The 22,977-nt window shown below is 49.2% G+C and overlaps 1 protein-coding gene across 1 annotated transcript in view; it reads right to left on the reverse strand.

Annotated features, from left to right (window-relative positions):
- The window catches only part of HEG1 (heart development protein with EGF like domains 1), a 105,564-nt gene that overhangs the window by 36,167 nt on the left and 46,420 nt on the right, over positions 1-22,977 (reverse strand). The window contains exons 5-11 of the mRNA XM_015571304.1: positions 18,333-18,686; positions 16,982-17,329; positions 12,794-13,021; positions 10,759-12,105; positions 8,645-8,761; positions 7,822-7,941; positions 2,364-2,467 (exon numbers count right to left, since the gene is read on the reverse strand). Of these exons, the coding sequence (XP_015426790.1) occupies positions 2,364-2,467; positions 7,822-7,941; positions 8,645-8,761; positions 10,759-12,105; positions 12,794-13,021; positions 16,982-17,329; positions 18,333-18,686 (2,618 nt within the window). The remainder of the gene's footprint in view (positions 1-2,363; positions 2,468-7,821; positions 7,942-8,644; positions 8,762-10,758; positions 12,106-12,793; positions 13,022-16,981; positions 17,330-18,332; positions 18,687-22,977) is intronic.

The raw sequence follows: 22,977 nt of genomic DNA on the forward strand, positions 1-22,977 counted from the left end.
GCCAGGGATTCCTTCTAGGCAGCAGAGGGTCTCAATACCTTGGGCAGTGCAGACGCACCTGGCCTCACGGCCCATGTGTCAGGTACATCTCTCTCTTCAGAAGAAGGATTCAAACAAGGATGTTACCAGACCTTTATGGCTTCGTATGACACTGCTTTGTATTTTGATAGGCAGTGATTCATTACTAGCATCAGCTCTTAAGCTTTCCCCCTCCCAGGGAAAGACAGAAGTGGTGCATTTCAGAACAGAATGGCATCTTGGGAAGGGCCACTTGAGTGGCTTCTCCAGTCACTGCCTAAATCTCCACTATTTCCTGGGGTGGGGTGCCACTTCACTAATAAGTGATGGGCTGATACTGGGTTCAACTTAACAAGTCAGAGCAGCCTCGAAGCGCTGTGTAATGGAAGGTCTGCGCCCGTGCACGGCGCTCTCAGCCCTGCGCTATGTTATAAGGAAAGATTGACCAAGAGGCAGGTGTGGTGGGGTGACAAGAACGCCAGGTATAGGGTGAGAAGATGTAAAAGTAGACATAAAACCTGCCATATAGTAAAAAATTAAACCCTGCCCCAAGAGAGGTCTGGCCTTAGGCTCCTGGGAGGCAACCTCTAAGCCTTTGGAATGGCCTGCCTTTGTTTACCCGGGGACCTGGGCCACTCCAGATCGTCTAACAGCATGAGTGATGGTGAGGGCTTTGAGTTATAGGGTAACCCCTGGACCTCCAGCGGGGCTGGGGCCCGAGGTCAGCCCTACGGGCAGTTGGCCATGTCTAGGTATTGGCTCTAACGTTAGTGCATGTGCTGCTGAGGCGAGCACAACAAATTGGCTCTAGACACCAAGACTCAGGTGAGCTTCCCTGGCTGGCACACTCCATGAATGTTGCGCACATCATAGCCCAGAGGCGTTAACCCTGTTCATGGCCTCGTGGGGAGAGGACGACCAAAGCACCGCATCTGGAACCCTCCGGGGCCCTGTCCCACGCCTCTCTTCCTTGGCTGGCTGTGACCTGGACCCGTTCACTGTAATGAACCATAACCGCGGTGTAACAGCTTCAGGCGCCATCTGTGAGTCCTAGTGAATTGTCAAATCTGAGGGTGGCCTGGGGATCCCTGAATTTGCAACTGGTGTCAGGCCTGATGGTCTGGCGGCCTTTTCCCTAACCTGGCACCTGCTCAGTGTGAGCTCAGGCAGCATCGTCAGCTTCCAGGGCCTCCGTTTTGCATCGGTCACGGTGTCAGAATACCTTAGTGAGGTACCTGTCACACCCTGTCAGAGCAGAAGCGCAGGAGATACGGAAACAGAACTGCCATATAAAGTTTGCAAATAAATTCCACAGTCCTATAAAGTCCTCGAGGTTTTGGCTAGTACACTAACTCTCACCCATACGGAACAAGTAAAACTGAAATCAGAAATAGACTGATCTCTAAAACTTACTTTAATGGCAAACTTTGGTTTTCTAGACACTAAATCTTAGACTCACATAGCAACCAAGAGGCAAAATATACTGTTTCATTTCATCTCTTCTTTCTTCCTTTCCATTTTCCTTCCTTCCTTCTTTTCTTCCTTCCTTCCTTCCTCCCTCCCTCCCTTCTTGTTTCCCTGACAAAAAGTAAGCCTAGTGGGAAAGAAGAATCAAAGGCCCCTCGATAATCTATGTCAGTGATTCTCAACCTTCCTAATGCCGCGATCCTTTAATACAGCTCCTCATGTTGTGGTGACCCCCAATTTCATTGTTACAAATTGAACATCATTAAAGCATAGTGATTAATCACAAAAACAATATGTAATTATATATGTGTTTTCCGATGGTCTTAGGCGACCCCTGTGAAAGGGTCGTTTGACCCCCAAAGGGGTCGCGACCCACAGGTTGAGAACCGCTGATCTATGCAATGACTCCTCCCCCTGGGTAACCAGGACTAACTGCTCCGCGTTGGCACTCCCCTGAAGGAAAAGGGCACAATCCTCTCCATGTTCCTAACCCCGAGGACGTCACACAGCAGGTCAGCAGCAGGAGGGCCAGCAGGATGCTCTGGGTCTTTCCTCTTCACCAACAGCTTTCACAGGTTCACGTCACCTACACGTCTGTGCCTGTCAGGGTGCACATGGCAAAGAACCGGCAACCCGCCGACAAAGGCTGCCGGCGAGGACACGTTCGAAGACACCCTCCTCCTGGGGACCGCTGCCTCTGCACACACACCGCCCTCTGGCTCGGAGAGGCCTTCATTCTACCCCGAAGTTTACCTTCCAAACGTAACAGACGCGACAGCCCGGGAGACACAGCTGACCCCCGGGAGGCTCCCAATCCCGAGTGAAATCTATTCTAGAAAACAAAGGCCTAGAAGTAAGATGCCTTTCAGAAAACTTACCGTTTTGGTGACCTCACTTTCAACTTCATGTAGGTCTGAAGGTTTCTCCACGGTGGAATTAGGAAACGTTTTCTTCAATTTAAACTCTGTCACAAAGGTTCTAACTGAAAGTAAAAACATAACCCGTTAGGCTACATGAGAGGTTGACCTACACACGGCTGGGTGCCTGTAAATTTCTGGGGTGTCCGGCTTTATCCCACCTCGAAGACCATCTCTGTGCAGTTCTTTCTCCTTGAGGGTGGAGACCACCTCCCCTCTCTGGGCGCCTCTCCACGACGGTGAGCACCTACTGAGCTGAGCTGGTGACTCAGACTGAGTAACTCTGTGGGTGAGAGACTCCAAGGAGCCCTTTGTGTGGAAGGGAGGGCTGAGAGGAGTCTTCCTGACATCTCTCTAACGGCCTTCCTATAACAGATGCCCAGTAAAGCTGTGACGAAGAAGAAAGATGAGCTGGCCTAAACTACATAATCCCAGGAGGGAGACATGGGGCTAGACACAAAAAGTGCTCCTCAGGCCCCATAATGCTTTATTTACTAGAGGCTCAGTGCACAAAATTTGTGCACAGGTACTGTCCCTAGCAGCTGCCGGCTGTCAGCCAGGGCCTTCGTTCATTCCGCGCCACCCCTGGTGGTCAGCACACGTCATAGCGAGCAATCGAACTCCCAGTCGGTCAAACACCCAAGGGGACACTTTGCATATTAGGCTTTATATAGAGAGAGATTTCAGAGAGGGAGAGAGAGATAGAAACATCAATGAGAGAGAATAATTGATCAGCTGCCTCCTGCATGCCCCACACTGGGGATTGAGACTGCAACCCGGGCATGTGCCCTGACTGGGAATCGAACTGTGACCTCCTGGTTCATAGGCCTACACTCAACCACTAAGCCACACTGGCCGGGCATAGCACTTTAGAGCAACCATGTCAAACTTATGGCACACGGGCCACATGTAGCCCACAATGAATATTTTTCTAGCCCAGCCAATATAATGGTATGTAAGAAACCGGTATGTTTTAATAAAAATTTCGTAACTTAATTTTTACAATATCCTGGTAGACATAATTATTAATAATGAACTACAGCATTCACTAATGACTGATTACTATCATTGTGTTGCATTCATTTCCCTTACATGCCTTACTCACAGGTACACCATTTCTCTCCAATAATACAGTGGGGCCTTGACTTACGAGTGATTTGCATTATGTTTATTAATTTATGCATTTACTCAGTGTCTGGTAAGTTAATGTTTAAGAAAAAAATATTAATTTTTATTAAAATGTTCTATTATTTTATGTTAACGATTACTCGTTTATTTCAGCCCTTTGTATTCAGCATGTCTCAATTGAAATAAACCTACATTTCTATGAAAATTGAAGCTTTTGTTCTTTTGCGGCCCACATAAACTTAAACCTTGTTTATTTGGCCCGTGTTACCCCTTGAGTTTGACATGCTTGCTTCAGAGAGAGGAGAGCTCTTGCACTCTAGGTCTTTCACCAAGTCGACACATCCTCACATTCAAGGGCATGCTTAGGTTTCCTCTACTCCTTAGAGTCACTCCATCAACACCTATTCCTTTTGTTCAGAGGAAATGCCCACTTTATCACTGTAACTTCCCAAGGTTGCGCAGCTCCCAAGGGCCAACATGAACATTGAACTTCCTGTGTGCCCATCTTCCAAGTCTATCTACACCTCAGCCCCTTGAGGAATTGCCACATCATTAGTCCTGTACTGACTTGTTTGGTGTGCGCAACAGGAAATATCTGCTGTTCTGAGGACAATCACGGGGCTACAGAGAAAGGCTCCAAACCTCTGTAAGGGGGCCCCACTCCAGGGGTCCGCCAGACTCCACGATGCTAAGCCACGTAATGGAACGACCCATGTTCAGGATAATGTTGGATTCATACATGAAAGAGAGCAGCCCCACTTTCAAGGCCCATGTCACTCATAAAATAAAATTCTAGTTAACATCAATTTGTGCCGATTGGGCCTGAGGGGAATGGAACTAACAAATGGGCAGGCAACCAAACATTAGTACAGACTGCTTTATAACTGGCCCTTATCTTCTTTTATATTAAATTCCTATCGTCCCCTCTGGACAGGAAAAAAATAATAACCCGAAACACAGAAACCCCTGAAGCTGCTTTTTCACAGAAAGCTTGCTTGCTGAATTAAGAAAAAGGCCCACAAATGAGCCAGGGAAAACATTTAACATCTTATACTTACTGTCTGAAGCCCTTAATCCTTATTTAACATCTTTTTGCTTGTTCTACAGTTCAGTGGAGCCAGCTGCTTAGGACTCTTTCTGAGCAGCAGGGAGCTCTTTGAAAACATTCTTGGCCAAATGAAAGCATTTCAACATGCTCTAATTTGCATGTTCCTCTGATGTTTATGAACAATGAAGTTAAATGACTTGAAAAGGGAAAGATGATTGTTAACACAATCGACCCACTCTCCGCCCAATACTGGTGCCCCTGGGACACTCCACACACAGGCTTCCGGGACCGTCATCTGCTCCTTCATCTTTTCATCTCACAGGTCCAGGCTTATATCCAGACCCTCAGCATTGAAATATACAGGTTGCAAATGCTAAGTACACAAATCTCTTCTAAATCATGACAGCAAATGTGACCTCCACTTTCAGTGTGAATGTGCACGTGAAGATGGCATCACATGGCATCCTCCCAGCCCCTGCACTCTCCCTGGCACACAGACATCCTCATGCCTGCAGTTATATCACCTGGCTTTCAGGCAACTTTTTAAAAATATTTTTTTATTGCTGTCAGAGAGGAAGAGAGAAGGAGAGAGAGATAGAAACATCAACGATGAGAAAGAATCATTGATCGGCTACTTCCTGCACATCCCCTACTGAGGATCAAACCCACAACCCGGGCATGTCCCCTGACCATGAATTGAACCGTAACCTCCAGGTTCATAGGTCAATATTCCACCACTGAGCCACACCGGCCGGGTTAAGGCAATTCTTTACTTCAAATTTAACTATTGATTTACACAGGTTACAGGAATGATTTTTTTTAAGACCCATACTTATTCCTTTGTATTCAGAGTAGTTTATTATTTTCATTGCTTTCAATTCTAGACCAAGTGGCCCAAGAGGCTAAAGACCAATGTTAAATGATATCTCCTGTCTGGAGGACTCTACCATTTTTTCTTTTCTTTTCTTGGAGTGCTCCTGAACACTACCATTTTCAAAACTTGCTCCAATACATTATTTTATTTGATGTTCACAATAAGCCTGAGTGGGAAGCAGACCAGGGGGTAACCTGGTTTTACAGATGAGGAAATTGAGGCTCAGGGGTCATGGGCTGCAGGTGGTGGCCCTGGGGCTGGCAGCCAGGTATCTGCGTTCTCGGACAGGTGTACTTTGCACACCGCTTCCGAACAAAGTCATATCCACCTTCTCCATTCTTAATCCAAAACTCCTGGCTTATAGGGTGTAGCTAAATGGAATAGGTTCCCCCAAAGCAAATAAACTACTAGAACAAGAGGAATTCTGGATTTTGACTGGTATCTATATTCCTAGATTTTTCTTTCTTTAAAGAATGCTTTGATTTAACCCTTGTATTTTTACCAATTTTCAAAATCCTACCATTAGTTCAGTAGGGTAGCAACTGTTGAAATAAATTTCTAGGCCCAAGATGGAGCTGCTCCTGCCAGGGACAGCTTTCATGTGGGCTCTGCTGGGCCAGAAACACTGTGTTTCCAGCCCGCCACTCCCCAACACCAAGCCAGCCCTGGGCTCTATACCTATTTCCTGGTTCCTTAATTTTTCTAAATAAGGTCAGAGATGCAACCCTCACCAATCACACCCTGCATCCCCCTCGGTCCCACTTCTAACCCTCTGTAACACTCGCTCTCGCCCACAGTCCCTCAGGAGGAGTGCTCCGCGCCCGGGAGGCCCTGCGCTCCCCTCCATGGGTGGCTTCCCTTGAATAAAGAACCTCAATTCTGTTGTTTGACACAACCTTCTAAAAAGTCTGATGATTCCCCTTAGCCTATAGGCCAGTGATTGTGAACCTATGACACGCGTGTCAGAGGTGACACGCGAACTCATTTTTTTGGTTGATTTTTCTTTGTTAAATGGCATTTAACTATATAAAATAAATATAAAAAATGTCTTTGTTTTACTATGGTTGCAAATATCAAAAAAATTTCTATATGTGGACACAGCACCAGAGTTAAGTTGGGATTTTTCAAAATGCTGACACGCCGAGCTCAAAAGGTTCACCATCACTGCTATAGGCAATAGGAGTTCATGCAAATGATATTTTCAAAAGACAAAGAAATCCGTTCTGGCAAAAAAATTTACTGAGTACTTTCTGTGTGTTAAGTATCACACTGGGTGATTTAAGATGATTCAAAGATGAGTCACTTTACCAGCCAGTTTCCTTATTGAGCTTAGATAATAACTCGATGTTCTTCGCTTCTAATTTCTTCCAGTTATGTACTGGGCTTGGGCATTCCAATACAGGGTTATACACCGTGTGCAAGAAAGCCCTTACAACTAACACAGTATTTTGGGACAGGAGGAACGGTAGGCTGGAAACCTGGCTTCCAATCAAGCAATTGTGTACACCTGGCCACTTAGCGCCTTGTCAGGCCTTGGTCTCCATGTGGGTTGTTTGTTTCTTAATCTTAAAGCAGTGAGTACAGCTAAAATCAACAAGCTTCATGAGTCTTATCAAATTAGGAAACAAAATGTGATAAATTGCATGGTACAAGTATGGCAACAGCTTTGTAAAAATATATCTGCCTGTGGATAATAACATGAAGATTGTTTTTAAAAATGAAAAGAATGTGTGAATTTGGTAGGATAATCAGGGTTTTTTTCTCTCTCTAAAATGTATTTTTTTAAATAATATAGTTAGAATATTCTTTGATGTAGACATATTTTTTTTCTAACTGCAGGGTGAAATGGTGAAGCAAACAGTTTATGCACAAATGATGGCATACTTATGCAGTCATTAAGAAGTTTGTATAAAATCTATAATAATAAAAGCATAATATGCTAATTAGAGCCGACATCCTTCCGGACAACCTTCTGGACGAAGCCGAGGTTGCGAGGGAAGCCCGGGTCCCGGTGCCAGAGGGAAGCCGTTGCCAGCAGCCGGGGAAGGGAAGGCCTTCTCTTGCACGAATTTTGTGCATCGGGCCTCTAGTTTTTTAATAACACGGGAAAATATTTAAGATGTAAAATTTGTACAAATATCACATGATGTCAACTATGTAAAGATATAATGCACACTAAAAAAGTTTCATAGAAGGTGCTATCTAAGTGGTGGGACACGAGGCAGCCTCCACTTCTTTCTCTCTTCCTTAAACTATAGCTCCGACAAATGTTGGTTTTCATTAGGGAAAAAAGCAATGTTACTTTTTATGTCACTTTGCAAAATATAGAGTGGTGTAGAAAGAATCCCAAGATAGACTAACTCTCTTACCCAAATTGCATATTCCTTTTTCCAGCTGGTACCCAATGGGGCATTTGCAGGTGAAGGATCCCTGAGTATTGTTGCACACGGCCAGGGGCGGGCAGGGGGTGGAGAGGCACTCATTCACATCTGCAGAAGACAGAACACAGGCCACACTGAATCCATATCAGACAGCAAAACCATAACCCAGCACAGTAAGCGCGGACTAAGGGCCCAATGGCATGAGGTGTAGTGGGGCCCCAGAGACCAGCAGGACACTCCCCTCATTCCCAAGGGGCTACCAGCCTATTAAGGGTGGAGGCTGCCATGCAGACAGCTATCTGTAAACACAAGGCAGGATTTGCAAGTACAGAAAAATAGCAGATTTTAATGGAGGGGAGGATTAAGACTGTTTTTAGCTGTAATAGAATTAACAATAAAAAAGAAAAAAAAAAGACTGTTTCAAATGATATCTGGACTAAGACTAGAAGAACTTTAATAAGCAGGTGGAGATGGGTGGTGGTGGGTGTGTGTGTGTGTGGGGGGGGGCGGTTTCTAGGCTGAGGCACCAGCACAGTGGAGGCCAGAAGAGCAAAGCAGAAGGGTGTTTGGGGAGCCGTGCAGGGCCCAGTGTGGCAGGAGTGTATGGAGCCCACAAAATGAGGCCAGATCGTGGAGACCTGCCAGCCACGCTGTCCGACATTATTCTGCAGACGACAACGAGCGTGTTAACCTCAAGTCAGCAGGGCATCAATTTAAAAATCCTACTCCCCTGCATTTGGAGAAAAAACGAGCCTGCTGCCTCCCGACGTGCTACTGCACTGTAGACCCCGGAGATGGCTTTTCCTCTTACCCACACCGCAGTCTTCCCCTTGCCAGGAAGGTGAGCACACGCATCGATGGCCACGGCGGGCGGGGTCCACAACGCATTTCCCATCGTGGAGGCAAGGGTTCGGGGCGCAGCTGTTCACTAAAACACATTCCAGGAATAGAGCAGTTAACCGCACAGCAAATGTAAAGGCAGCGCTCGGTAAATATTTAATCCTCCCGGCTAATATTTGACCCTCACTTATTTCTGTTTACTTGCCCTGAAAGGCCACAGTACGAACACAGAGTGGGTTCCTGAGAGGGGCGACTGAGACGCAGTGGGCCTGGGTTCCGGCACTTGCTGGTGGGCAGACACGGCGCCAGACAACCGGACCCTGAGCGCAAGAACCGCTTCACATGCTGCTCACGGGTCCCTCCGCTCAGGACGGGCGATTACTCTGCCTCTGTGAAACTCGGAAAATTCTACTGGAACTAATGCCCACTTAAAACACATATTAAGGGGAAAAGGATCCCTGGTCACCCATCCTCCTGCAGCAAGGTTTCCCTGATTCCGAAAACCTCACAATGCAATAATATGCGGGCCTCCACGTGCTGTGCCCTCACTTAGAAAACCGACTGCAGGTGAGCATGACCGTGCCAGCTCAACGAGCCCTGTAGGGTTCATCTGGACCCAGTGATGCTCTGGCTTCAAGGTCACCTTGGACTCCCAGCTCCCAAGGGCAGTGGCCACAGCTCTGTGCTTCGGTCTGTGTAACCTGTATTGTCACGCTCCCTAGTCAAGGTCTCTGACATATCCCACAAAATAACTGCATCATCTCCAAGGAGAAAATCGGTGGTAGGATGAGAAAAAGAAGGTGGAAGTCAAGGTCTCTAACTCCAAAAGAGTGACCCCGAAAACTGATGGGCTCACCCTAAAGATGGTGCTCCTGTGCCTCGCTGCTGCTCTAATAGACCCGAAATCAGCCATCTCAGCTCAGCAGCGACCAGCAAGCACTGAGCCCATGGGTCCTGCTGCAGAATGCACATCACCAGCCAGCAATGACGCCAACTCCCACCCACAGTTGCCACTGCAATGGCCACAATCAGCGAAGGGAGACGGTGCGTATCTGGCTGCTGGAAACGAAGCCCTGTGAACTCTGAAGCAGGGGAAGGATCCAGCTTTCGTTTCCCAGAGCCTCTGGGATCACCGGTACAGAGGGGGCACTGAGCCTCATGGCACTGTGGGGCTGGCAGGCGGGGCATGACCCTCCAGCCACCAGATTGCTGATGGCTGACTGGGGGAAACCCTAACACTGACAGTCCCTGCTGTAGTCACCACAGAGCACTTCCCGTCCTCTCTTTCCTTAGGGCATCATCTCCATTTCACCCCATCAGCACCGGCAGCTGGCCTTCCTGGGTCTGGACGAGCCACATGTACAATTTTAAACAGGACATCAAAAGACAGATCATCTTACTTCTACCTTTCCTTACATGACAAAGAGTCATGTCTGTACCAGGAACTTCAAGATAACCTCAGGCACAATGCAGTCACTATGGGACAGATTAGTCCATCACTATCTTATTGAACATGCCCACCTACCCCCCCCACCCCCAACACACACACATCTACCAACCAGCAACATAATCTGAGGGACACCAAGTGGCCAGGGCTTCCCCTGGACCAAGGGAAGCCTCCCTGGTTACTGTGGAGCCACCTGCCCAGCTCAGAAGCGCGGGCTCTGATCGGGGAGCAGCCACCGACTCACTCCATGCCTCGGCCAGGCCACCTAAAGCTTCTTGACTGTGTTCCCTCTACCCTCCAGCCCAGCATCCCAGCATCGCGGCCGCCCCGCTCCGGGAGAGTTAAGGGCGTGCTCAGAAAGCTCTTTCAGTTACGGGACATTACAAGCGGCTGCTACACCATCTACTGATGTCGCCCAGCCAGTGGCATCCTCTCCTCCTATTTCGGGAGGAATTACGTAACTCAGGGGTGAGAAGATTAGGTCCACGGTGACATTACTTTATGCTTTAGGTGCTTCTACAGGAAGCACTGGAGATCATCCAACACTGTAACACTGTGCTGTTGCCAACAGCAGCCGCTGCCGCACACCCCCACGCACCCCGCCCGACACTCAGTGTGCCCGCGTGACTGTGTGCTACCTGAGGCTGGAGACGACCGCGCCGGGGGTGACTGCGTGCCGCTCTGAGCATGGGAGGTGGTGGCCGGGGGAGACGACACTTCGGCCGGAGAAGCGTCTGTGCTCCTGGGAGAGGGAGTCGTCCTGAGGAAAGGGGGAGCCGGGCTGTCCCCTTCGGAAACGCCCGGCTCCGTGGTCAGTACTGTTGCTGATGTGGGTGCACTGGTCAGGGAGCTCCATCGGGTGGTGTCACCGACAGGCGCTCGGCTCCTTTTAGTGGTAACGACGACTTCTGTGGAGATCCGTGGCGCTGGCATTTCAGGGCTGGTCGGCAAGAACCGTTTCCCAGCTGTGGTCTGCACTGCGGCGGGGCCAGCCATCGGAGTGGCTGTGCTTGAGGAGGGGCCGGGCGTGGGCACGGGGGGAGGGGGCGTCTTGGGAGTGGTGGCTGTCACCGCTGGCGGCGTCCGGGCCAAGCGGGTGCTTGTGGCTGGAAGGGTTGGCTCCGTGGAGGACTCTGTTAAAGCGGGGGCCACGGGGATCCCCGAAGCAGAGCTCACGGTTTCAGCTCCGGTGGCCTCTGTGGGCAGAGACTCCCAGCTCGGGGGCTTTGATTCGGTGGCCACGTGTTCGTGGTGTGGGTTGCTCTGATTCTTAGGATCTGCTGTTTGACTGCGGGAGAGCATTGGCACCGATGATGCCACTGTTGCCGTCCGAACTGGCATCATGGGAGTGTCCCTGGCCCTGGCGGGAGTGTCAGTAAGAGATGAAGGCGAAAGGGTTGCCTGGGACACAGACACTGAGACAGGGGCAGGGACTGTCAGGGATACGGGCGAAGGGGGTGGTGAGGAAGGCAGAGGTGTGGGCGCGTCGGGCGTGGACTCCAGTGGGTGAGCGGAGGCCCCGGTGGATGATAAGGTGGAGGAGAGGGGCTGGTGGGGCTGTGACACTGAGGGTGGGGGCAGCGGGGGCCCCGACGAAGGGGACGAGTCACTGACGGATCCAGTTCGTGTGCCCAGGAGGTCCAAGGTGCCCGACGTATTCACGGTCGGGGTGTAGAATGGGAGGTGGGCTGGACGCAGGCCCAGTGACTCAGTGGCAGGAGGAGCCCCTCCGTAGGAGGAGACGTTACTTTTTTCCGTCTGAACCTGAGAAGAGGGAGGATCGTCCGAACGTGAAGAGTTTGAGATCTTCACAGAAGAGGTCGAGCTCTCCCTCACGTCCGGGGCTGAGCTGTTGTCTGTGATGGACAGCAGTGCTCGCTCCCCTTTAGTGAAAGTGGAGGAGACGTAGGTGTGGTCTGTGTGGTGGCTGGGAGGCCTCCGTTCGGTGTCTGTGCCGCCCGCCGGATGGTAGATAATTCCAGTGACTGCAAAGGGAAAAACCAAAGTTAGGTCAACGGAACAAACAGGCAAACCCCTGGACACCCACTGAGGACAGACGGCCATGTCCGATCTGTGAGCACCGGCGGGCGAATCACTTCCTTTGGAGACGCGGTCTCCAAGGCGAGCTCTCCGAGAGGCCGCGCAGAAGGCAGGCAGGGCCTGCGTCTGAGGGCAGGTTCACCTCCGGTGAGGAACGCGGTGGCAGCAAAGGAAATGGTAAGAAAAGAGAAGTGGGGTCAGGGCCCAAAGAACAGGGAACAGGCCCAGATTCCTTCCACAGGCCTTTCTTGATAAAAGCAAATGGGTATCTTAAAAGCTCTTAAGACCCCAAATAGAACAATTGTTGTGTCTAAATGGAAAAAGGAAAACCCTCCCAACTTTCCATTCTCTGAAGAATGAGATTTCTTTCCCAGGAGGCTGGCCTGAGCCGCAAAGTGGCTGTTCTCTTTTATCTCAGCATCCTGGCAGACACCACTGGCACATGCCTTAGGTAAGTGGGGGGTGAGCTGGAGAGGGGGGTAGGGGGGAGAACCCAGAAAACTCTTGTCCTAAAGAGCTTGTAAGGTACTTGGGGTGGATGCGAACTTAATCATTCTGGGACCGTGAGCAAGATGAGAGATGACCTGAAGGAGTGCGGGGAGGGATCCAGCTCATCACCTCCGAGAGCCTTACCGGCCGCGGTCACGTTCCCATGTGGAGTGGCGCTCTCTGCTTCTCGGGGTGCGGTCTGGGAGCTCCCCTCATCCCCGGAAGTCCGGTTGGTGACAGATCGCAGTGTGCGCTCCCCGTTTCCAGTGAAGGTGGCTGAAGTGTGGGGGCTGTGAGCGCGGGCTCTGGGTGTTCCCTCGGACCCTTCCTGTGTGTTGGCACTGACTTCCAGCTCAGGACTATCTTCAGTGGCTACAAGAAGATTAAAAAGGGGAAGACAAACACCAGAGGATTTCACTCATATGTGGAACGGAATAAACAAAATGAACTAATTGCAAAATAGAGGCAGACACAGATAGAGAGCAGGCTGACAGCTGTGGGGGAAACGAAGGGATGTTGAGCAAAACAGAAGAACTCATGGACCCGGACAGCACTGTGGTGATTGCCGACTGCCGGGAGGAAGGGGGGTGGGAGGAAGTGAAGAGGGCATAGGGGAGATAAATGGCGATGGACAGAGACTTTCACTTGGGGTGGGGAACACACAATACAGTGCGTGTACAGATGATGTGTTATAAAGTTGTGCACCTGAAACCTGTATACTTTTGTTAACCAGTTGTCACCCCAATAAATTCAATAAAAAAGGAAAATTTAAAAAAAAAAGATTGAAAAGGGGATGATGGGTCAGTGCAGGGGGCGGGGGCCAATGCAGGGGAGACAATTAGGGCATGGACTTGAGTCTCAGGAATAAGCCGCGCTTCCTGGACTATGTTAGCCCGAATGCTCCCTGGGTTTCCTCGGGGTCTTTATCTGAGGAAGCCGGGCGTGGGGTGTTCCTGCAGATGCCTGTCAGTGACGGACATGCGGGAAGCGCTGCGGGTCAGCATGTGCAGGGGACCTGGACTCATGGGAAGGTTTAGTACTTAAGTGAACAGGATCAATATTGTGTTTTGCTGGGCGATACATAATAAACAGAGTTTGTGTCAGGGACATGGGTGGTGGCTGCAGGGGAGGTGAACAGTGGGCAAAAGACTAACAATCCTACTAGGGCTTTACACCTTCTGATGAGACCGAGCAGGGAGCCCACAAGACCCCGAAGGCTCTCACCTCCTGGTAGGACCAGCGAGGCGTGACCTGACATATCCATGAGAAATGGTATTGTGATCAGAGGTTAACGGTAGGCTTGGGGTGTGTGTGTGTGTGTGTGTGTGTGTTTTGGATGCATTTGTTTTATTTTCTTGGTGGGGATGGAATAGGGACAGGTGATGCGTGAATAAATATCCCTTTCTTCCTTTTTTGGGCATGGAAGTGAGGATCAGTTTTTCTTGGCCTAACTACTCCATAATCTGGCTCTGTGAGAGAAAACGGGCTCTTCTCCTGGTTCTTATTTTTATTCCCAGACCAGACTAGCTCTTGCTGCCCCATGGACACACCCCAAAGGAAAAACGAAGGTAAAGCTGAGGGTTAGGTAGGTTCACCTCGCGAGAGGTCTGCCTTCACTGAGAGACAGGAGTGAGTGGGGGACAGGGGTACACAGGGCCTGGAGCAGCACCCAGGAGCCAGGAACCAGGGGAGGAGGCTGCTTGACTCAGACTGAGGGCTTAGGGGGCCCATGGAAGACCTGCCAGGGAGGCTGGAGAGCTGAGCGGATTGGAGCACAAGTTCCCGAGGTAAAGCAGACAGGGCCTGGGGTGGGGAAATGGAAAAGACCTGTTAGACAAACATCAGGCAAGCAGCCCCATCAGGCTAACAGACACCCCCGTGAAGTCATGACCTGGAACAGGGGCTCCATCTGAACCCAGAAAGGAAGCTGGAGAGCTCTGAAAGGCTGGCTGGCAGAGTCAGCTCGGGCGATCAGAGGAAACGAGATAAGGCACCGTGTCAACCGCAGGGGAGCGGTTTCAGGAATGAGGCTATTCCGTGTCCAGCACTTTATAAACAACCCCAAGACCTGCCCCACTGTCTACGAGGACCAGCTGAGCAAGCGCTGCAGAGCAAAGTGTCCTGAAGGGAAGCGGAAGGAAAGGCTGCAGGTTTGAAGAGGGACAAGCTCCTGGTTTGAAGGGGGACAAGTCTGAGCCCCACAGTGGTGAGGGTGGAAAATGATCCCTTGGTTCAGGAGACAGAGAATGCATTTTCCATGCACAGACATAAAAGGGCACACAGGGATCCTCCACCCATATGTGTTTTCTCACATCACATCACATGAGTAGTTACCACATGCTAATTTTCCTCATCAATTAGGATGGAGCAAATGGAGATGTTATTTACTATTGGTGGCGAGGAGGTAAGACTTTAAACCTATTATAAATTTAAATGATAAGTTAATGCATTTTTGCTTTAGTCAGCATACAATTCACATGGATAAGGCTGCTGGTAATAGTTTTTAAAAATTACCCAAAAACATTATTAGGAAGGAAAATGAAAAGAAAAGTTTTCTCACATTGATAAGTTGGACTTCATCAAAATTAAGAACTGTTGTGCTGCAAATAATGCCATAGGAAGTGAAATGATGACCCAAAGAACGGGAGAAAATGCCTGCAAATCATCCTATATAATGAAAGGCTAATATGCAAATTGACCGAATGGCCAAACAACCAGTCGCTATGACACGCACTGACCACCCGGGAGCAGACAATCAATGCAGGAGCTGCTCCCTGGTGGTCAGTGTGCTCCCCCGTGACCACCCGGGAGCAGACAATCAATGCAGGAGCTGCTCCCTGGTGGTCAGTGTGCTCCCACAGCGGGAGCACCGCTCAGCCAGAAGCCGGGCTCACAGGCTGGCAAATGCTGCAGTGGTGGCGGGAGCCTCTCCCATGTCAGCTGCAGTGCTAAGGATGTCTGACTGCCGGCTTAGGGGGGCCTAAGCTTTCAGTCAGACATCCCCCGAGGGCTCCCAGACTGCAAGAGGGCACAGGCCAGGCTGAGGGACTCCCCCCCCCGAGTGCATGAATTTCATGCACTAGACCTCTAGTGTATCTGATAAGGGACTGGCAGCCAGAATACACAAAGAACTCCTATACCTCAAAAAAGGACAAATAACCCCATTTAAAAATAGCCAAACGATCTGAATGCACATTTCCAAAGAAGATATACAAATGGCCAATGAGCACAGGAAAGGATGCTCAGCTGGAAAATGCAAGTCAAACCCACAATGAGATGCCACAGCACACCCATCAGGATGGCGATAGTCAAAAAAGACGGGCTGTAACAAGGGCTGGTACAGATGCTGAGAAACTGAACCCTTGCACATTGCTGGCGGGAAGATAAAGTGGGGCAGCCACTTTGGAAAAGAGATGGACAGTTCTTCTAAAGGTTAAATAGGGTTACTATTTACCCCACAATCCAGGAGAACTGAAAACACAAGTCCACACAAAAAATTAGCACTGGGATGTTCGCAACAGTATTATTCATAATAGCCCAAGGATTTTTTAAAAACCTACACATCTATCAACTGATAAAAAGATAAACAAAACGTGGTACCTCCATACAGAGGACCATCATTTAGCCACAAGAAGGAATGGAGAGCTGACACAGGCTACAACACAGACGGACCTTGAAAACATTATGCTGAGTAAAGAACACAAAAGGCTACATAGCATATGATTCCATGATTCCACTTGTAGAAAATGTCTAGAATAGGAAAATCCATGGAGACAGAAAACAAATATGTGGTCGCCAGAGGCTAAAAGGAGGGGAGGATGGGGAGTGACCTCTGGCACCGGGTTCCTTCCTGAGGTGATGGAAGTAGATAGTAGTGATGGCTCCATGACTTTGTGCCTATACTAAAAACTACTGAACTGTATGCTTTCAATGGGAGAATTGTGTAGAATGTGAATTATATCTCCCTAAATCGATTACAAAAGAGTGTTTCCCTTGATGAGTGCCTGGACAGGGGGTGAACTGTGGGACTGAGGCAGGTATGAGGGTGTGAGGTGGGCTATAGGGATTGGAAGGATGTGGCCAGGGAGATCCCTGGGCTCCCTGTGGGAGGGGCAGGTGGCAATAGCAACTCTGTGGAGATGTACCAGGAAAAACTGGGGGCCATGCAGGTGTATGTGTATTCACCAGCGGGAGGAGGGGCCTGGGACCACTGACACTAGAGGAGACTCTGGAGCTGTTTCACTGGCACGTGGCCTTGTGGTGCTGCAGAAGATCACAGGCCTGGCAAGCCCTGTCCCCTCCACGGGGCCCAATGTGCGCAGGGGAACTCACTTGAGCGTTCACCGCGTGGTGCTGAGGACTCCAGGCTTTCTGAGGAGGAGGAAGACGAAGGCTCGGTGGCCAGCTCGGCGTCGCTCCCTCCCCGCAGCAGGGTGTCACTTCCCCTCGGCTGTGGGACAGAGGCTGAGAACTGGGTCAGAACGGAAGAGTTCACAACTCCAGGGTAGGAAGTAGAGCTTCCTGTCACATCTTCAAATGTCTTGCTGTTGGTCAAGATCCAGTGTGCAGTGCTCTCTCCAGCTTCACCCAACGGGACTGACCCAGCCACAGACTCGGTCCGAGACACGGGGCTCCCATTCTTCTTATCAGAGCCGCTGGCCTGCTGGGGTCCTTCCGGGACTGCAAGGTGTCAGGGGAAATGCCGTTACATGGATGTGAAAGACACCCTCTGCCACTGAGATGTGAGTCCCCTCTAAGGAACGTTCCCTTGAGGAGGATCTTGCATAGAATTTATTATATGTGTAACCTGACATGCATTTTCATTTTCTAAATAATTAATTCAAAGCTCTTCCATGCCCATAAGATAGCAACACTGAAAATAAACATGATGAAGAGGGGAGCTCTTAACCTGCATGTGCAAAGCGGCAGAAGGGCCTGTAGGCTTGAGTATTATATTCTCTTTCCTCAAAGGGGGTCAAGGGAGAGAGGGCATTATGCCCAATAAATACAACACACCTCAACACAGGGCTTGGGCAGAACCCTTTTCCTAAAACAGTGCTATTATTCATACAGATTTTTCCAATTTTGCTGTAGGAATTTGGGGAATATATTTATATCTGCACTGTGTGTCCTGACGATGATCCATAAAGTAAGTCAAACTAGTTTTAAAGAGGCCACCTCTCATTTGGAGACAATGCTGCAGTGACAAGACCCACTCAGCAGTGAAGGGTCCGAGGCTGAGTTTGCAGCTCTGCCTAAACCCCTGACCCTTGGTTTCATCATCTACAGAAATGCAGGAGGAATGCCTGCTGGACACACTTCACACTGTTTCATAAGGTGCAAATCACAGTGTGATAACATGATAAACTAGAGTAAATATGATATACTATGTGCCATAGAAGGCCTGGAAGCCATCCCGTAAGAAAATCCAACAATGTATTTTTTTTTAATCCTCACCCAAGGATATCTTTCTATCAATTTCCCAGAGAAAAGAAAAGGGGTGGGGGCAGGAGGGGGGGAGGAGAGAGAGAGAGAGAGAGAGAAACATTGATTGGTTGCCTGCCATACACTTCCCTAGATATGTGCCCTGACCGGAAATTGAACTCGAAACCTTTTGATGATGGGGTGATGCGCCAACAATTTCTAAATGTCTATAATAGATCAAGCAAAATTGAATACTTACCTGGGGAATCATTTTGCCAAAATCTCACTGCGACCTCAGAAGATGTAAGGCCAAATCCATTTTCTGTGGATGACTCACTGAATTTCCCATTCCCTAGACTCCTGGTTATTCCGGTGTTTCTCCTCAATTCTGCCTCAGATGGTGAAGAATGAACTGAAGCTGACGTTGGGGCAACTTCAGCGTCCTCAGAGAAACCTTCTCTCTCGTTCAGCTGTCCTGCACTGACAGCTACAGACTGGGTCACCCTTGGGACACCACTGGGGAACGTCGTGGCAACCTGCACACTCTTTGCCCAGCTGACCGAGGGGCTTTGAGGAGCAGTGGAGTTGTTTAGCTTTTCCATACTTCCAGAAGCTAAAATGGGAAAGAAAAAAAAAAACACGTTTCAAGACTCCTGGGGGTTGGGGGGGGGGCTGTATCTAGATACTAATCATGTCTATTACATTTTGGTAAATAGATCTAGATCATGTGGACCTGACAGAGATAAACACATTTTTTGTTGTTGTTAATCCTCACTGGAGGATATTTCCCCCCCATTGATTTTAGAGAGAGTGGAAAGCAGGGGGCGGGGGAGAGAAGAGAGAGAGAGAGAGTGAGAGAGAGAGAGAGAGAGAGAGAGAAACATCGATATGAGAGAGACACATCAATTGGTTGCCTCCCCCATGAGCCCCAACTGGGTCGAGGAACCCACAACCCAGGTATGTGCCCTTGATCAAAATCGAACCTAGGAACCTTGGTGAATGGGCCGGCGCTCTAACCACTGAGCCCTGGCCAGGGCTGCCTTGGTTCCTATAGAGGAAGAAACTAGTACTCTTGAATTCAGCTTATAGCTTATATAGGACAGGCCATTGTGGTAAAGTACAGGCTTTGGCTTGCTTTATTTTAGCAGCTGTAACCTTATGTTCAAATGCTATTATGGAAGAAAACCCATACATAAAAAATGAATGCAATGAGCCGTTCCCCGGCACCCAGCTCCAGGTCTCCACTGAGGAGGCCTCGGCTCTGCCCAGCAGGAACACCGCCCAGAACAACAATTCGCAGCCTGTCACCACCAAGGGTTCGCTATTATTTCCCACCGCCGGGCAACCAGGAATCTTATGGTTTGAAAGACTAGAGACTGAAATGCATTTATTAAGTAAGAGAGTTTCTAACCAGCAGGAGACCATCCTTGTTACCCCACTGATGTAATTCCAGCCCAAAGCCAACAGGCTCCATTCTTGTGCTTCACCTCTTCAGGCACTGGAGGCAGCTCCCAAGTTTACATTCTACAAGGTTCCCTAGGAGATCGAGGACTCCAGGCTGGGAACACTTTTTCTGATGAGCCGATGGCAGGGACTGGGTTAATCATCAGGAACCTCTACGAACTGTATTATACACCGCTGTTCAAAACGCACGGTCTGCCCGGGTCGCTTGCTCACAAAGAACGTTCCGCAGGGCACCCTGGGCACAGGCCCCAGAGGGCACGCCGAAACCCTCCCTCCAAACAGGAATCGCCTGCAGGAAACTTGGGAAGTGGGAAGAAACACGCAGGCGAGATCCAAAGGCCAGAAAAAAGAGTGTCATTTTTCTTTCTCAGCCAAAAATAATGAAAAGGATTCTATACCTTATAACGCAAGGGTTCAAGCTGTTAAGTATGACCCAGCAAAGAAAAAAGAAAGTTCTCATTATAAATGTTTCCATGTTTCCAGTCCTATGTGCAGTTCTGACCAAAAAGCGCAAATAAATGTTAAGCATGATTAGAAAGAGCGTAGGAAACACAAAGCTTCCTCGTACTCGCGTACAAAACGTAGCACCAGCTATGCCTACAGCACAGCCCACGGCCAGCAGCTCTGGTCACCGGACCTTTATGCAGACAAAATGAAGATGCAGGCGATCCATACAACTAGTCATTAAAACAAGGGAAAAGAAAGAGCCAGGCACAAAAACAGAGTCCCAGCTTACCCAAACCCACCTCTGCTCAAACAAAAACTCCGTAGGATAACACAAGGAAAGCATGCTGTATATCAGGGGTCCTCAAACTTCTTAAACGGGGGGCCAGTTCACTGTCCCTCAGACCGTTGGAGGGCCGGACTATAGATAAAAATAAAACTATGAACAAATTCCTATGCACACTACACATATCTTATTTTGAAGTAAAAAAACAAAACGGGAACAAATACAATATTTGTATTTGCATGTGGCCCGTGGGCCATAGTTTGAGGACCCCTGCTGTATATAGATACACCCCAAATCCTCTCAACCACTGAGCTCCTCGGGCCTCACTGCATTAGTTATCGTCTAAATCCACCAAGTTACAGCCCCTTCGGGCTGCCGGGTGCTCTTCCAAAGCACTTGTGTTCCCAGTAAACTTTATTATTTCATTGATTCAATGTGCGGCGGCGGTTGTACTGGACTCAGCCTGGCTACCTGTCCAGGACAGAGACACAATGACAGCGGGCACTAGTGCTGACAGTCACAGAAGGAAAGGGGCTGTTTTCCCTGACCCCGAGGGCGCTGTGGAACATTTGCTTTGCTTCGTCAACTCACTGTCATCATTATTGAAAGCTGCCCTTGCTGACCAATTGGGACGTGCCAGTACTTTATATGCACCTTTATAGTCTGTGCCAAGGAAGCACTTCGCACATGTAATCTCACAGAACCCTCTCGGTTCCCGTTCCGGAGCAATGTGAAGACTTCCTCGGAGCGGTGCCTCGTACTAAAAAGACAAAATGTTTGGTCAAACTAACCTACAGCCACCGCTCACACCACCAAACGAGCGCCTGCACATAGGGGACACTTACCGCGTTTCTAAACGAACAGGCCAGCTCTACTGATTGGCTAGCAGCTGCCTCTCCTTGTTCATTTCTACCCTTAAAGCAGCCATTCAAATATGGGAAGACCATCCGTGTGGGACCAGAAACAAGCCAAGTTCCCTGACTCTATTGTAGGAGGTGAAGAGAAGGACTCCTCGGCTGGTAAAGTGTGTGGGTCAGTCTCCGATCCCAGCACAAACACGGGAGCCTCGGGCATGCACCAGAATGCTCAACCTTGGCTTGACTATTACCCAGGACCTGCCAAAAATCTAGCTGAAGCAGCTCATATTTGAGAAAGACATGCTAACTCTCCCTGACTTATGCTCTCTTTCTTTACAAAGTGAAATCACCACAAAGCCATTTACCTGGACCACATTAGCTCAGCGCCCACAGAAATACTTTCATGAGTCGAGATCCATTATTTCACCCTCAGCTCCAACTGAGAATCTATAGAAAATACCACCTTCTAAAGGACATGAGCACTATTTCCACAAACTAGCAATTGATGGCATTTTCTATTATGATTCTCAGCATTGCTTATATAAATATTCCTCTTAGAATTTACTGCCCCCAAAACACTTATGCCCACGGATGGAATTGTATGCTTACCTTATCAGACAACAATCTCATGCCCCACCCAGTTTCCCTTTGTGCCCTGGTTTCCAGGAAGCTTGGCACTAAATTTAGTGCTCCATTGTAGCTGCTCTCACACAATTCAACACACACATATCTCTTTCCACCTTCAAAAGAGAAACTGTTTTCCCCTGTCAGTTGCTTTACTTAGTTTTTTTCCTTTATGGTTAAACTAGAGGCCCGGTGCATGAAATTTGTGCACTCAGGGGGTACCTCAGCCCAGCCTGTGCCCTCTCACAGTCCAGGAGCCCTTGGTCCCAGGCCAAGGGACCCCACCAGTGCACAATCAGGGCTGGGGAGGGATGCGAGAGATTGGCCAGCCAGGGAAGGACTGCAGGAGGGCTCCAGGGTGTGTCTGGCCCATCTTGCTCAGTCCCTACCTGCCGGACCCCAGAAGCAAGCTAAGCTACTGGTTGGAGCATCTGCCCACTGATGGTCAGTGCACGTCATAGGGAGCAGTTGAGCGGCCTTAGCATATCATTAGTTCCTCTTCTCTCTGTTCTACAGATCGGCCAGCTGGGCCGGCAGCGCCAGTCTGCTCCTGACAAGTCCTTCCAGCCCTCTCAGCACTCTTGCCCGCGTGCCTGGAGCTTCTGGATCCTGTGGCCAGAAAGAGATAGTAAAACCTCAGGATGTAGATGCAATGGGAGGGAGGAGGCACACCAGAGCTCTAGTTAGCAGGTGAGTGAAGCAGAACTTTGTTCCCCAGTTGGCTTTAGGTCCCTGTGCCTGTCCCCTCTGCGTCCCCACAGGGAGGAGAGGAGGCTGGCGGCTGGATCTGAACTTCCTGAGTGCCTGGCTATCCCCTCATTTAATAGCAGCAACTCCCTCTTCAGCATCTAAGAAGGAGGTGGGACTCCACCCAGCACAGAACATCCAGTTCACGGAGAAGGAAGAGAAATGCTCAGTGAAAGACTCAAGAGCTGGAAAGACAGGGTACTACTCTTTAAAATTAGTAGTATGAGGTTCTAAAAGGAATCTGAAGACCAAGTATTTTTTTTTTTAATGTGGAAAAATACAGGGGACTACAGAGTCAAGTGCAGTAAAGTTAGAAACATCAGCTGATTTTCAAATATACCACAGTCGTGGCTGCATTTAACTTATAAATATTAAATGACCCTGATCAGAACCGAAGTGTGGCTGCTTCAAAAAGGCTTCCTTTCCACCATTTAGCGAAGCTGGTTGTAAACCACCGAACCACAGGCCTCTGAGGCCTGAAG

This window comes from Myotis davidii, unplaced genomic scaffold (assembly GCF_000327345.1).
Source record: "Myotis davidii unplaced genomic scaffold, ASM32734v1 scaffold9, whole genome shotgun sequence".
Classification (NCBI taxonomy): Eukaryota; Metazoa; Chordata; class Mammalia; order Chiroptera; family Vespertilionidae; genus Myotis; species Myotis davidii.